The sequence below is a fragment of the Embiotoca jacksoni genome, unplaced genomic scaffold (assembly GCF_022577435.1).
Source record: "Embiotoca jacksoni isolate LCO1_2020_lvr unplaced genomic scaffold, fEmbJac1.0.p SCAF_22, whole genome shotgun sequence".
Classification (NCBI taxonomy): domain Eukaryota; kingdom Metazoa; phylum Chordata; class Actinopteri; family Embiotocidae; genus Embiotoca; species Embiotoca jacksoni.
This window is the reverse complement of record NW_027185363.1, coordinates 6,025,619-6,039,846: the sequence shown is the minus strand read 5'-3', so window position 1 is coordinate 6,039,846 and position 14,228 is coordinate 6,025,619. Positions and strand designations below refer to the sequence as shown.

The window sequence follows — 14,228 nt, the reverse complement described above, 5'->3', positions numbered from 1 at the left end:
AATTGGCACTGACCTGTTTACAGTGAACAGTACAATAAGTTATTGGATGCAGTCCACTCATCTAATGTGACCTGATCAAAATGCTGTTTAATAATAAAGTGGGAAGGGTTTAACCTACATTACCAATATATATTTACAATTTACCTTAATATTACATATTTACTAATTTACTTAGGTTGCCATAAAAAGATTTCCTGCTTATTCTAAACTGCATCAATACTAATAACTCTGAAACACATATTTCGCCTCCATATGAATAAAACAAAGTCATCGCCAATTAAGTTGAATATATTGTTTGTCTCCCTATATTTTGTATTTTGGGGAATTCACATTACAGCCTGTGATTTATGTTGACTGGATGGCGCTACAAATGTTTCCTAGCAACCAACTGACATAATACTGAATCATGTCATTACTGATGGTGGTTTGATGGTGCAATTGGATTTAGTAAATCAACTGTTTGGGGCAGAGCAGTGGTGCAGTGGTTAGCATTGTTGCCTCAGGTTCTGGGTTCAAATCCAGGCCTGGGCCTTTCTGTGCAGTGTTTACATGCTCTCCCTGTGCCTGAGTGGGTCCTCTCCCGGTACTCTGGCTTCTTCCCACCATACAAAAACATGCGTCTCTTGGTGATTCTACAAATTTCCCTTAGTTGTGAATGAAAGCCCTCTATGGTCTTTGTTTCTGTCTGTTGGAATATGTTGTCCCTGTGATGGACTGGCGACCTGTCCAGGGTGTACCCTGCCTTCGCCCTAAGTGAGCTGGGATGGGCTCCAGCCCCTCTGTGACCCTGTTCAGGATAAAGCAGGTATAGATCATGGATGGAAATCAACTGTTTGAAACCAGAAGACTTTCAACTTATAAATAGTAAAGTTACCAACATTACCCCAATCCTGGAGGTCTATTGGCCTGGTTGGTAATCCAAACTGTGTGTGTTTGTTTTAGTGAATTATTTCTGCAGGTTCATTAGAATATAAATCTAAACTGCCTGTATGTGGCACATGAATGGAGATGCATATAAACACACGAGTCCCATTTCATATCTTCACCCTCCAAATTTGCCTAAAGTGTTTCCAACCACTGCGATGATACCTAAAACTAATTCCCGAAATTGAAAAGCTCAATCAGCATCATGTGCCTTGTGGCATTTGGTTTAAAAGGACGCCTGCAGTGGTCTCCGCTCTAATTTTTGCTGTCATAATTAAGCTGAATAAACAAGAGCTCACAGTCCCAGGTGGGTTTTCTTTGGGAAAACATATGCCCAACCATTTATTCTATGACTAATAGAGAATAAATGCCTCTTTTTATGTAATCCCAGTTCAACAGAAGAATATTAATGTTTCCATTAGACGCATGGTTTATGTTTTAGCAGATTTAATTCAAAGCCATTAATTTGCTGATGCATTATGTTAATGTTGATTCAGCTGTGCATTACCATCTGCAGAGCTGTGCTGAAATGGTGAGCAACGTGATGCTGCTGATTACTGTAGTTTTTGGTGGTGTTCTGCGTGTAGGTGGAGGTGTGTGGGAGAGGCTGCATTCTGTGCATGTAATGAATTCAGCCTCTCCAGAGCCAGTTTGGCACAATACAGTGCAACAGTGCTTCACTTCAAGAGCCTATGAGGAAGAGATTAGCCTCTCGGTATGAACATGAACCCACTGATGGATTGTTAACAAAAGGGAATCTTTAGAGGAACATGTGTGGAGCTATCTGATGTGTTTTATTGTCTCACTATCTTACTGATAGCTTTGCCATGTGTGTTTGTACTATCAGATTTTACAATTTGTTCTTCTTTTAATTAGATCAAAATACTGACTTGTTTTTCTGTTTTCCACATTGATTGATTGATATCTCAATGAAGGGATGACATTCAGACCAATAGAGTCTGGTTTTGATTGACACAGATCTGTGATTAGCAGTGATCTTTAACTTTTCTCTGAGGGTACCAAAATCAATTACTCAATTTTGACGTTATTAATTTGGATACAGTTCTGGGACATCCTGTCATTAATCAGCTCAGTGCACTGAACCAGGACAAAATTTATCAGAATAAAGTAGTAAAATAGAGCGGCCTCTATGATTAGACATATTTACTACTTTGAATAATATGAACAAGGGGAAGAGATTCAATATCAAAGGACCTACAATTGAACCCGTGAAACCCCATCTGGAGTATTGAAACCACTTTGTGTGCATCTTGACGTAATACTCTATAAATATATGTATGATACTGAATACTAAAAAATCTTGCGTTGCATCAATACCGATTGTTTTAGTGATTTGTGGTTCTGCAAGAAAACGGTTTCTAAAATAAACATAAGAAAATGACCTCTGTGTATGTGCGGGGATGATTCACGAGCTACCACAAACAGAACGAATGTTTGCTTTAATTTTGAGTGAGCCTCCGCTGCATTGTTGTGCTCAAAGTGCAGCTTTGAAGAAGCTGTGCTGCTGCCTGCCTTTGTTTAGCGTGTTTGGTTTGAAGGCCATTTCCACACACTTCCACTCCAGTGCAGCCTCTCTGTCTCTCGCTGTGTCATCTCTTTGTCTGACACACTCACTCAGTACCGCAGAATAAGAGAAAGGAAATGGAAAGATTTCACTAATGTCTATTATTTGTCATGTTGATTAATTTAGTTCAATTTGGTGTTAAACGCTACCATTGACGGCTGCCCTGTTATTTCTGTGGTTGTATCAATGGCAGTACAGCTTTGTCTGTAGAAACCACACTTCTGACACATGCACACATGAATATAGACACTATGTCAGGCTATAGTGGATACTGTAGTCTGATACACATATAATTATGCGCTTATAGAGCCTTTAAAGATGACTGATGAAAGTGTTAATCTAAAAATGCTAATACAAAATTTTGTTTGCTACTTTTTGGTAAACCACCAAACACACACACACAAACACACAAACACACACACATGGGAATTTTTCCTGAATTATTGAACAATTTAGCTTATCTGTTCGTTTTACGTTGTTTTGATTTTACACATCAAGATCAGCTTTCTTGTCATAAGTAGTTGTGATGTTGTGCAAGGTATTCTGTGCATCTGGTGATTTCAGCATACTGGCATGTTAAAGCAGCTGTAATGTTTGCCACGCTAGTTTTAGCTCGTTACATGCTATCAATTGCTAATTAGCACGAAACACAAAGTGCTGCTGAGGCTGATGGGAATGTAGATTTGATTTATTTTGTAGGTAGGAGCTCAGAAATCAATATTGTGGATATTTTTTATATTTGTTAAACACTTAGTTAATCACTTTGCTGTAAAGACATGGGCTGTCAGCCAGAGGGGAGGACCTAACAGAAGATGATATCAAGTTGCATTATTGGAAATACACTGGTTTTGTTGGCTGACTTATTATACTCAGCTTCACCTGTTTTGAGTTTTATTTTTTGATGATTCACAAGTCCCCCAGCTTTGCAAGGGATCAGTGCTAAACTCCTGGTGTACCCCTGTAATACTGCCTGTTGCTGTTACTATATATTTGCAGTTCAGTGTACATTTTTAGTGATTAGTAACTTGGCAACTCCCCAGAGAAGCCAGCTTCGATTTTCTGTCTCCTTAAACTGTTTGTTGCTTTTAAAGGGGAAGAAGGAATTTTATGTGACTCGTCATTTATGAGCCCAACTTGACTGCATTGTTCCGTCGTTTAATATAACGATCCAGCTTCAGGCTCTTTTTCGGATTGAATCCAGGATTTGCTTGAGCTCTGGTCCCCAAAATTGTAAAAATAGCCCCATCCATGTGAACTTAAGCCTACACTCGAACATGCAGGTCACAATTAGTACATTTCAAATAATATAATACATTCAAAACACAATACTTTTTCACCATTTTCTTGTTTTTGTTCATGCTCAGTGGGCCTTTTTGTCTACATCAGGACTTGAATCACAACGATCATGAAATGTGTTCCAGTTTGTATAACGTAGATTGATTGTAATAGCAGCGGATAAATGCTGCTTTAGTCGTCCCGCGCAGCATACAGTACTGTTTGTTAACTTTGAGAAAAGGTTCTGAACATGAACAACAATTTGGACAGTGAGCTTTCAGCTCTTTGAAAAGTGTTTTCAGATTTATCTGCATTAGTGTGAACATGGCCTCACTCATTCACTCACTCACTTGGCCTCTCCCTCCCACTGCTTTCAGGAGAGAGTCTGCGTGGGTTTACACTTGAGTTTCTGCCATGTGCTTTCTACCCCCTGCTCTCACACACACACACACACACGCGCGCACACACATGTATACCCTCCCCCACACTTCCCAACACTGTCCAAAGATTTTATAAGTTTGTATATTTGTATCTGTGTATGAATGTGAGATAGAGAAAGATGGTCAAATTTGAAAAATAATTCTGATTTCTAGGATGATTTTCACAACTCTATCTTGCAAATCAGCAGGAAATATTCACCCTCTCATTAGTGAAAGCATCAATGTTTGAGCAAAGGTAAAATAATGTAGCTTCGATGAGAATTTTCAGGTTTTATGGCTTAATTATTGCAGCATTTTGTAGTTTTGGCTATAACATTATGCTTTCTTAAATGAAAATAACAAAAAATCTGCTATTGCTCTTCCAACAAGAAACATCCAGATGTGATTTCTGGTCTATGTTGGTAAGAAATTGCCTGGTGGTTGTTGTGATGCTGTTTTTCAGTGTTTGTGTGTAGGTGGAGGAACATCAATGTGTGCGTGGGCAGATGTGAGTAGAGATGCCTGCCAGGTGTATGTGGCTGTGCATTCTTTGTCTCTCACCATGCAAGTCTGGTACACTAAATAGATATACTGTACCACTCACTGGCTGTACAGTTGTCTGCGTGACATCAAATCAGTTTATTATCTGACTTTTTCCTTTAAAATGAAAGCCTCATTTCCAAAACTGTCCCTCAGTCCCATCCATTTGTTGCCTTTTATCATTAATCTCAACAAAGGAAAGAGGTTATGTACCAAATTTACTACTAAGCTACTAATGGATGTTTTTTTTTATATGTCCCTGTTGCATCATCTATATTTTAACCCAAATGTCTTTCTGCTTTTTAGGCCATCACAAATAATGATAGCTATTATTCTTTGAAAAAAAAAAACCTCTCAAAAAGGAATAAAAGAAAAAACGCAATGCGCTGTCAATCTACCATTTTTACCATAAAGATATCTTTTAAATGACATAAAATGTGTGTGTCCATCAGGATCCTGGCCACTGCCGGTGCTCACATGAACATCCCCGTCGACCTTCGGACCCTGAGGGCTGTGCGAGTGCTGAGACCTCTCAAACTCGTCTCTGGCATCCCCAGTGAGTCAGTTACTGACCTCTAACCCCCACACTGTAAGGTCAAACAAAGTGGTACACATCATGATCACAAGGGCTGTTGTTTCAGAACATGTGTGTCAGTAAAATGTAAGTTTCATGGAAGAGTTTCAAGAAAGATCCATTCAGATGAACACAAGCATTTTCTGTACATAACTGACATTTAGGATCTCTGCACGCTCTTTTCAATCGCTTATTTTTGAAGCCCTCTGAACTTGAAAATTAAAATGTAAACATAAATTTTGATTTCTTTAACATAATATTTGCCATGTTTAGATTTTCCTGCGTCTCACACTTCATAAGCACTATTCATAACAGTGTAGATATATGGTACATTTTCATCTTTATCTAATGTTGAAAGGCTTGTTTATTAATATTTTGTCCATTACTAACATCTAATTACTCAGTTTATGGGACCAGGACTGGATTCTGTTTAGAATATCTTGATACTTTTTGGATTATTGCAAAATTAGACTTTATTGAATATGAACTTGTTGATCTCATACTGTGTTTTGGTTGAATGGCAATACCTTTTATCTCTGCAACTGCCATCTTTGGGATGATTAAAAACCAAAATATAATTAATGTGCTATTTAAAATAATGCTTTTTTATATTCAAGCTACCAATAAGTCTTTGTGAGCTGAAATAACTGGGACGAAGGACAACCCGTGCAACATAGTCTTCATCATAGTTTGACTATTATGTTATTTTTGTGTCATGTTATTCTTTATCTACACTTTCAGGCCTGCAGATTGTGCTGAAGTCCATTATGAAGGCCATGATCCCGCTGCTCCAGATCGGCCTTCTCTTGTTCTTCGCCATCCTCATGTTTGCCATCATCGGTCTGGAGTTCTACAGCGGGAAGCTCCACCAAACATGCCTGCCATCGGACGACGTTTTCGGTAAGACCCATACAGACCAGCAACAGCTTCTCAACAGTGTGAAAGCTTTGGATTCAGTCAGAGTTTGTTTGAGTGTTTTATAAACAGAACATGTCTTAAAGCACCTATTAAAATGCTCTTTCACTGATGTCCTTGCTTTTCTGGATCCTTGCAGTCGTTCTGGTTAATAACTGATTCAAAGTAGATAACATAAAATCAAAAGATGTTCCAAGTTTGAAGGTGAAGGGAGACAAATGTTGTGATGCAACAGTGTCAACGGCCTGTTTTAGTATTAGTTTGATCTCGACCATCTCACCATAGATGGGGACCTGATATTGTGAAATGCACCAACCCTGTTAGATTCCACATACCACTGAGTGTGGAAGAATATTTTCAGGGTTTGTTTAAGGATTATTAAACTGTGACTTAATCACCAGCAGGTATACCAAATGTGTGGTTTAATCATTGTTCTCAAACATAGGGTGTGAACATTTTCGTCTGAGAAACTGAGACCTTCATAGATTACAGTTGCGGCTAGCTCAGAGCTGTTATTAGAGTTGTTGGTGGCTGATTTAGCTGCTGCTTAATTAGTCAACAACTACTCTGTAATCACACGCCACACCATAGCATTTACTGTCATCGCCCAACACAACTCGGGGATGGATTGAGGTTTAAAACTTGAGTAAGTTTACAGTATTCAGAGTAGGAAAAATAAACCCTTCCACCCCTTTCTTCTTGAGCAGTCTCTCAAGATTCAAAGTTTAAATCAGGTTCACACATGTTTTAAGATGTAAAAATCCTCCATTTGTTCACAAAAAATCTCTTAACTTTACATTTACTCTTTCTCTGCTAGAAAATTCTGACAAAAATTTAAATGCACATATATTATATTCTAAATGTTTAACCATTAGACACAATAGGGCTGTGTTCCAAATGACGTACCTCCCTTAGTACACTCACATGAAGTACTCTTACTTTTGTAGTACTTGAATTTTGTTTCAAATCGCACACTGCCGCACTCCACTTTACTGTAAATTACTGTAATATTTGAATGCCTCACCTGCTGGCTTTAAATATTTTATCCAGAAATGAACATTTTCATCCCTTCTGTTCAACGCATACAATAAACACACTGATGGCTTCTGTCCAACAGCAGTATTGTGCTACTTAATGAAAAATAAACACTTTTGTGCAGTGTTCTGCAACAGCTGCAGCATCCTCAGAGGCCGCAGTTTGAAACTACTTGAAGGTCGGTGGTCCCTCCCTTCAGCTGCATTGTCATTATGGCAACTGTTTAAGGAGAAAAGTGACCATTGTTTCATTCTCAATTTGTGGACAGTTTTGAGTACATAATCCGGGTACTTTTTGTGCACTGCATGTTTGCATACTTGACAGTGAGAACACACTTATGCACTTACAATAGTGAGTGCTAGTACATAAGTATGTGATTTGGGACATAGCATACATCTCCATAACTGCAAAGTCCATTGTCAGTGTGTGCTATTGAGGTTTAAAGTTTCCATGTTACACTTGTGAAAGTTTTAGTTGTTGTTTTTGTGGGCGGCTGTGGCTCATGTGGCTGTGGCTCACTAATTCTCAATCCCCGGCTCCTCCTGTCAACACGTCAAAGTGTCCTTGGACAAGACACTCAATCTTAAATTGCTCCAGATTGCAGGTGAGTTTAGCAGCTCTGTCACCATTAGTGTGTGAATGGGGGAATTTGAGGCAAAAATAGGAACTATATAAATGTAGTCCATTTACCATTTTAGTTGAAAATTAGATTGTCCTGTAATTTAATTAAATCCTGTTTTTAAACTGAGATTTAAACTAAGCACAGAGAATCATTCCACCTTCAGTTGAATTTCATCAGAGCCTTTTATTGTCAAAGTCTGCATAGTGAAGGTCAAACATTCATGTTAGGTAACAAGGAGGAGGTCAACAGGATAGTTCAGCGCTTAATCAGTTGTTGAACAAAAGTACCCTGAAATTAAAATACAGTCTCTCTCACAGCTGGTAATAGCACAGCAAAACACTGGAAACGACTCACCTGGCTCTTTTTGAAGGCGACAAAATCCTCCTGCCAACATTTCTAAAGCTCACAAATAAACACGTTATATTTCGTCTGCTGTGTAAAAGACAAGTTGTGGTTTTAAAAAAAGAAAGATATACATGTTATCAGTGAGCTTAAGAGGTGTTGGTAGGCCGATTCTTTTTTTCCCTGTTTCTAGTCTTCATGCTAAGCTAAGATGACCATCTGCTGGCTCCACCTTCAAATGCTGTGGACAGATATGAGACTAGTTATCAATCGTCTCTCAGGTCTCCACATGAAAGCAAATAAAAGTATTTCCCAAAATGTTGAAGTATGAGTATGAATAGGTAGCTACACATTTTCCCAGTTTCAATTGATTCACCAGATGGTAGGGAAACATCAACAGTGGCCACAGGGAGGTCAAGGTGTCAGCTGAAGTAGACAAATATACTGTATCTGTTAGTGTGGAATGTATGTGTTTATTTCTATAACCAGAAGACCATATCAGTTTCGTTTTATTTTGTAGACAATGAGACTATCGACTCTACCGAGCTGGCATTTGCATGTGGCGTGAGGAAGTGTCCAGAGAAGTACGACTGCAACGACACCTGGATCGGGCCCAATGATGGCATCACGCAGTTCGACAACATCCTGTTTGCTGTTCTCACCGTCTTCCAGTGTATTACTATGGAGGGATGGACCGCTGTTCTCTACAATGTGAGCTCAAGTATTCCGTCACCGTAAAGAAGCATCTCACTGATTGCTGTTGCTTGTTTAATAATACAAATGTTATGGATTTCAGACCAACGATGCCTTGGGTACTACATGGAACTGGATGTACTTCATTCCTCTCATCATTATTGGCTCGTTCTTCGTCTTGAACCTCGTACTGGGAGTCCTGTCCGGGTGAGTGTGTCTCTTCCAATGTGCACAACATTCATATTTCTGTCTTGGTGTCTGTATTATGTATGAAGAGAATTGTTTACGGGCTTTTGTCTTCAGAGAATTTGCCAAGGAGAGAGAGCGGGTGGAGAACCGGAGGGCTTTCATGAAGCTTCGTCGCCAGCAGCAGGTGGAAAGGGAACTGAACGGCTACCGAGCCTGGATAGACAGGGCAGGTACTGGGCAGCAGAACAACTTTACATCTTATAGTACAATGAGACAGCAGACAGGCCTAATTTACTCATGGGTATTTATTGATATGAGACATTGTGCAAACAGTGCAGACACATCTAAAAGTCTATTTTTGATAAGAATTTAGGAACTGTGGATGATAGTGGACGTTTCTCCTGTTATGTCTTTCACATCTTCCCATACTTCCAGTTTATGCTCTATATGTATGTAAATGAAGATCTACAGATAGGAGTCAGTCTCTCTGAGGTGCAATTGTTGTTGATTTTATGATTCAGTTTTGCACAGATTCAACAAATGATGAAGTACAATAAATTCAATGAACTTTAGAGGTGCTTACAGGCATATTTTTTAAATCGAGAGTTCGGCTTCTCGCTGTTGCTCTATATTTATCATACAGATGTGAGAGTGGTATTGGTCTTGTCAGAATGTTGAACTATTCCTTTAATTTTCACTGTTATTTTGTCATTCAGAATAAAACACAACCACACTATTTTTTACATATTTGGCCTATTTTCCGTTTGGTTTTGCAAAGCGATTGCTCTGCTACAGACACTTTCAGAGTTTAGGATCTACAGTAGAGTAGCTCAGTCAAGTTGCACAAACACACAGTGCTGTAATAGCAATCTTCATTGCTGGGCTCCCACGCAAGCAAAGGGTGAGAAAAAGGTGATACTGACTCACTGACTTCAATTTGTGTGCATGTATAGATGTGCACGCGCATGTGAGTGTATGTTTGTGTGAGAGAGCTGCTGTGCATATTTATGTGTGTGCATGGATGTGGGAGAGTGTAGGAAGAGGGGGAGAGAAGGAGAGAAGAAGAGAGAGATTTGTAATGTAATAGAGAAGAAGAGCTCTGTGTTTAAAGAAGGTCACACCGGCCTCTCAAAGCAGCGTTCACATCAGTTTAGCCTCTGTTCCAGCAAATGTTTACAGACATCCTAAACAATGCAACCCTGAAATGTATGTTTCTGTGTCTGATGGTTCAAATTGTGCTTTTATAAAAAAAAAAAAAAAATATGTCTGTGTGTAACCTCCAGTTTCACTGTATTACAGAGGAAGTAATGCTTGCGGAGGAGAATAAGAATTCAGGGAGATCACCTTTAGATGGTAAGTTCACACACCTTAGATTAGTCATCACACCTATAGCTGAAAACACCTGCCACCGTTATGACCATTTACACCTTAAACATCACTATTGTCATCATTTCACACACTTCAATAAATCTGTGTGCAAGAAATATTAAACTGCAGGTAACCATAGCAACAATGCTTACATTAATGTTTAACATTAGCAGTTGATTCTCACTTTCTGATCACATAAACACTTAAAAATGGCTTCTTTTCCTTGGTAAGCGGCCATGGATGTAAGCACATTCCTGTGAGGTTTTACTGTCAGTGATTGAATGTTTACTGTATATACTGTATGTCTATATGCATGTACAGTAACTGCACATTTGATGTTGTATCAACACTGAGTTGGCCACAAGTTAGACAGTGACTTGATGAAAAGCCGAGAGATGAGGACAGAATTAGATTTCCCTTTTGGTTTTCTTTATATGTTACCAGAAGATGTATTGTTGTATTTTTGGTGTCTGATTTGTAGCAGTCTCCTACTCCCTTGTGTTATGGACCCAACAACTGTCATGATATGCATATACAACCCAACTAGTTATGAGCAGTCATTACTTGTATTTAGTTTACTCCGACAGTATCGAGTCAGTGGGAGTTAGCAGTTCTCTTATTTTTATTTTCATTTCTAATTTAGTGAAATTCAAAAATTTGATGAAGTTGATTTTGGAAAATTTTTAGTGTTGAAGAGAGCGAGTAAGAAGACTGGTGCACGGAGAGGAGCACCGGGAGACGAAAAGTATACAGACATGTCCACTGCCAGTAAGTGAAGAATATTTCAGTCTTTACATTGGCTTCTTCCTGCTTTCTTTAGAGGATATCACCTGTCTCCGAGCTTTTTTGTTATTCACACACTGTATATTTCACCTACATATAACTAACTCTTCATCTCTCCACTGATTCTCTCTCTTTCTCCTTCAGGCATGTCACGATCAAGGATGAACTTCCGCAGCGGCCGTCGTGGCCCGGCTGCCTATCTGCGACGTAAAGAGCGCATGTTGCGGATCTCCATCCGCCGCATGGTGAAGACAGACACTTTCTACCTGATGGTGCTCAGTCTGGTGGCTCTCAACACCATCTGCGTGGCCATCGTCCACCACAACCAGCCCAACTGGCTGACAATCTTTCTCTGTGGGTTTCATCTGTGAAAGCCTGTGCTGTGGTTTTTTGATTTACTAGATAACAAGTAATTCAGGGGATGTTTGATAGATATTTTGTTTTTGGTAGTAAGCTGCCTCATTCTGCTTTTTGACATAATTGATTTTTGTTTTCTGATCTCCAGACTATGCAGAGTTTGTTTTCCTGGGGCTGTTTCTGGCAGAGATGTTTCTGAAAATGTATGGTCTGGGCTTTCGACTCTATTTCCATTCATCTTTCAACTGCTTTGACTGTGGGGTGAGATCCTTCTTCTCTTATTCTGACTCCATTTTACATTACAAAAAAAACAAAAGTACTTCTGTCATACATCACACACAATGAAAGTTGAGTTTCTGATGCACAATGAGGAATCCAGGATACCGAAACATAATGATAAAGCAGTGATAAAATGTCTTTTTTATCAGTTATTATATACAAAGATTAACAGAGAGACAGGTTCTCAGTATAGTTGTATAGTACTAGCTGTGTGTCCTCATGTCAAATCCATCTGTCGCTCTACTTGAGGCTTCAAAATGGCGGTTCACAGATGAGAGGATGAAGTCATAATGGGTCACCGCTTGGTTCGATTGCATTACTTTTAGCTAATGGTGTACCTAATAAACTGGCGTCTGAGCGTATATTTGAGAGGGCAATAAAAACACCTATGCAAAATATAAACATCCATACTCACGTGGTCCAGATATAAAAACGTTTTCCACATTGCTGCTGGTCAGATGAAGCCTATAGGGAATGATTTATTTTGTTGTGTCTGACATGTTTTGCAGGTCATTGTTGGCAGCATCTTTGAGGTGGTTTGGGGCTTCTTCAGGCCTGGCATGTCATTTGGCATCAGTGTACTGAGGGCGCTGAGACTTCTGAGAATTTTTAAGATCACCAAGTAAGTGGGACAGCGAGACTGCTCACATTAAAACGCATAACATGTCAGCCTGGGTTGTAGAAAGCTTGTTGAATTTTTACAGATCCCAGATGAAAAAGACCCAAAGGGTGTTTTATTTCTGTTTGCCAGATACTGGGCCTCTCTCAGGAACCTGGTTGTGTCCCTCATGAGCTCCATGAAGTCCATCATCAGCCTGCTTTTCCTTCTCTTCCTCTTCGTTGTGGTGTTTGCTCTGCTGGGGATGCAGCTTTTTGGAGGGAGGTAATTACTAACATCTGTAATTCTTAGATATTCAGGACAAATCTCTGCTCTGGTCTTGATTACGCTATATATTTTAACCTACACATCCAATTATGCCGCAGTTTTGAGGCGGAATCTACACCCTGCGAACTGAACTGCAGTTTCCTCAATGGTGTCTTTGAAGAGGAGAGGAAATGTTATGTCCGGATGAAAATAGCTCTGCATCGTCCTCCTCCTCCTCTCCTTCCCCCTCCTATGCTTCCTTGGTCATATCTGACCCTGCTTTCTATCTGCCTTCCCTCTAGGTTCATCTTTGAAGATTACACTCCCACCAACTTTGACACGTTTCCAGCTGCCATCATGACAGTGTTTCAGGTTTGGCTCCCACAGATCCCCTCATTTCTGCGTGCTCTCCATGACACATTGCACCCTGGGATATTTCTCACCCCAAGCGCAGATTAAACAACTCTGCTCACTCGCTCTCCACCCCCTGCCTCCGCTATCATCCCACACATCCATGCACACATATGCGCACATGACTATCAGAAAAGGGAAACGTGAACCAGTCCAAATCAGATCTGCTGCAATCCAACTGCACTGTAAAGAAGTGTTTGATCCAAACACATACTAATAATTATCTTGCTACCTATTTCAATACCATATAGTGACCTGGTGGGCAGACGGGATACTGTACGTGTCCTGTACAGTGTATTTTTAGGCCAATGTTTGCTTCAATCGAATATGAAAAACGCAAAAATTCATAGTAAGTATTCTGTGCATTTACCACCAGATTCTGACTGGTGAAGACTGGAACGAGGTGATGTATGATGGGATTCGCTCGCAGGGAGGCGTGCAGTATGGCATGTGGTCATCAATCTACTTCATTGTGCTCACGTTGTTTGGAAATTGTATCCTTGTTGACCTCACAAGTAGTCAGAGAGCTCTGATATAACCATGATGACTGCACATGCTCAGTGGTGGAAGTATAAAAAAAAACAGCGATTATACAGTGTGGAAACATTCCAACACAAGGGAAGGCCTGCAAGTAAAATTACAAAAGCATTATCATAGAAATGTCGTGTCAAAAAGAGCACTCATTATATAGCAGAGTGCCCTGTCAGTTGTGTTGCTGTATATTAATTAACTGGTTTATTAATCCTGATGCATACACTTAGTTGAAGAAGATGTAAATACTTTATAAACCACTGGGTAGTTTCATTATCTACTGATTATTTATTCTGTAAGTAAAATATGAATCTGAGAAGTACCATTACTGTTAAATAAATGTAATGGAGTATAATATTTGCCTCTGAAATGTAGTAGAGTAAAAGTATATGTCGAAAAATATTCAAAGAAGTAGATTAATTACCCCAAAATTGTACCTTTACTAGATGGAATGGAGGGGGGGGGGGGTCAAAGGTCATCACTTAGGAGTCAGAGAACGGCTGAAGAAAGATAGAGGAGAA

At 39.5% G+C, this 14,228-nt stretch overlaps 1 protein-coding gene across 4 annotated transcripts in view; it reads left to right on the top strand.

The window, feature by feature from the left end:
• LOC138203021 (voltage-dependent R-type calcium channel subunit alpha-1E-like) overlaps positions 1–14,228 on the top strand; it is a 52,190-nt gene that overhangs the window by 15,339 nt on the left and 22,623 nt on the right. For all 4 annotated transcript variants that reach the window (XM_069157506.1, XM_069157505.1, XM_069157507.1 and 1 more), the window contains exons 4-16: positions 5,196–5,299; positions 6,059–6,217; positions 8,752–8,942; positions 9,028–9,131; positions 9,228–9,343; positions 10,413–10,466; positions 11,169–11,249; positions 11,409–11,618; positions 11,770–11,882; positions 12,410–12,522; positions 12,652–12,783; positions 13,068–13,137; positions 13,553–13,670. In XM_069157506.1, coding sequence (XP_069013607.1) covers positions 5,196–5,299; positions 6,059–6,217; positions 8,752–8,942; positions 9,028–9,131; positions 9,228–9,343; positions 10,413–10,466; positions 11,169–11,249; positions 11,409–11,618; positions 11,770–11,882; positions 12,410–12,522; positions 12,652–12,783; positions 13,068–13,137; positions 13,553–13,670 — 1,565 coding nt within the window. The remainder of the gene's footprint in view (positions 1–5,195; positions 5,300–6,058; positions 6,218–8,751; positions 8,943–9,027; positions 9,132–9,227; positions 9,344–10,412; positions 10,467–11,168; positions 11,250–11,408; positions 11,619–11,769; positions 11,883–12,409; positions 12,523–12,651; positions 12,784–13,067; positions 13,138–13,552; positions 13,671–14,228) is intronic.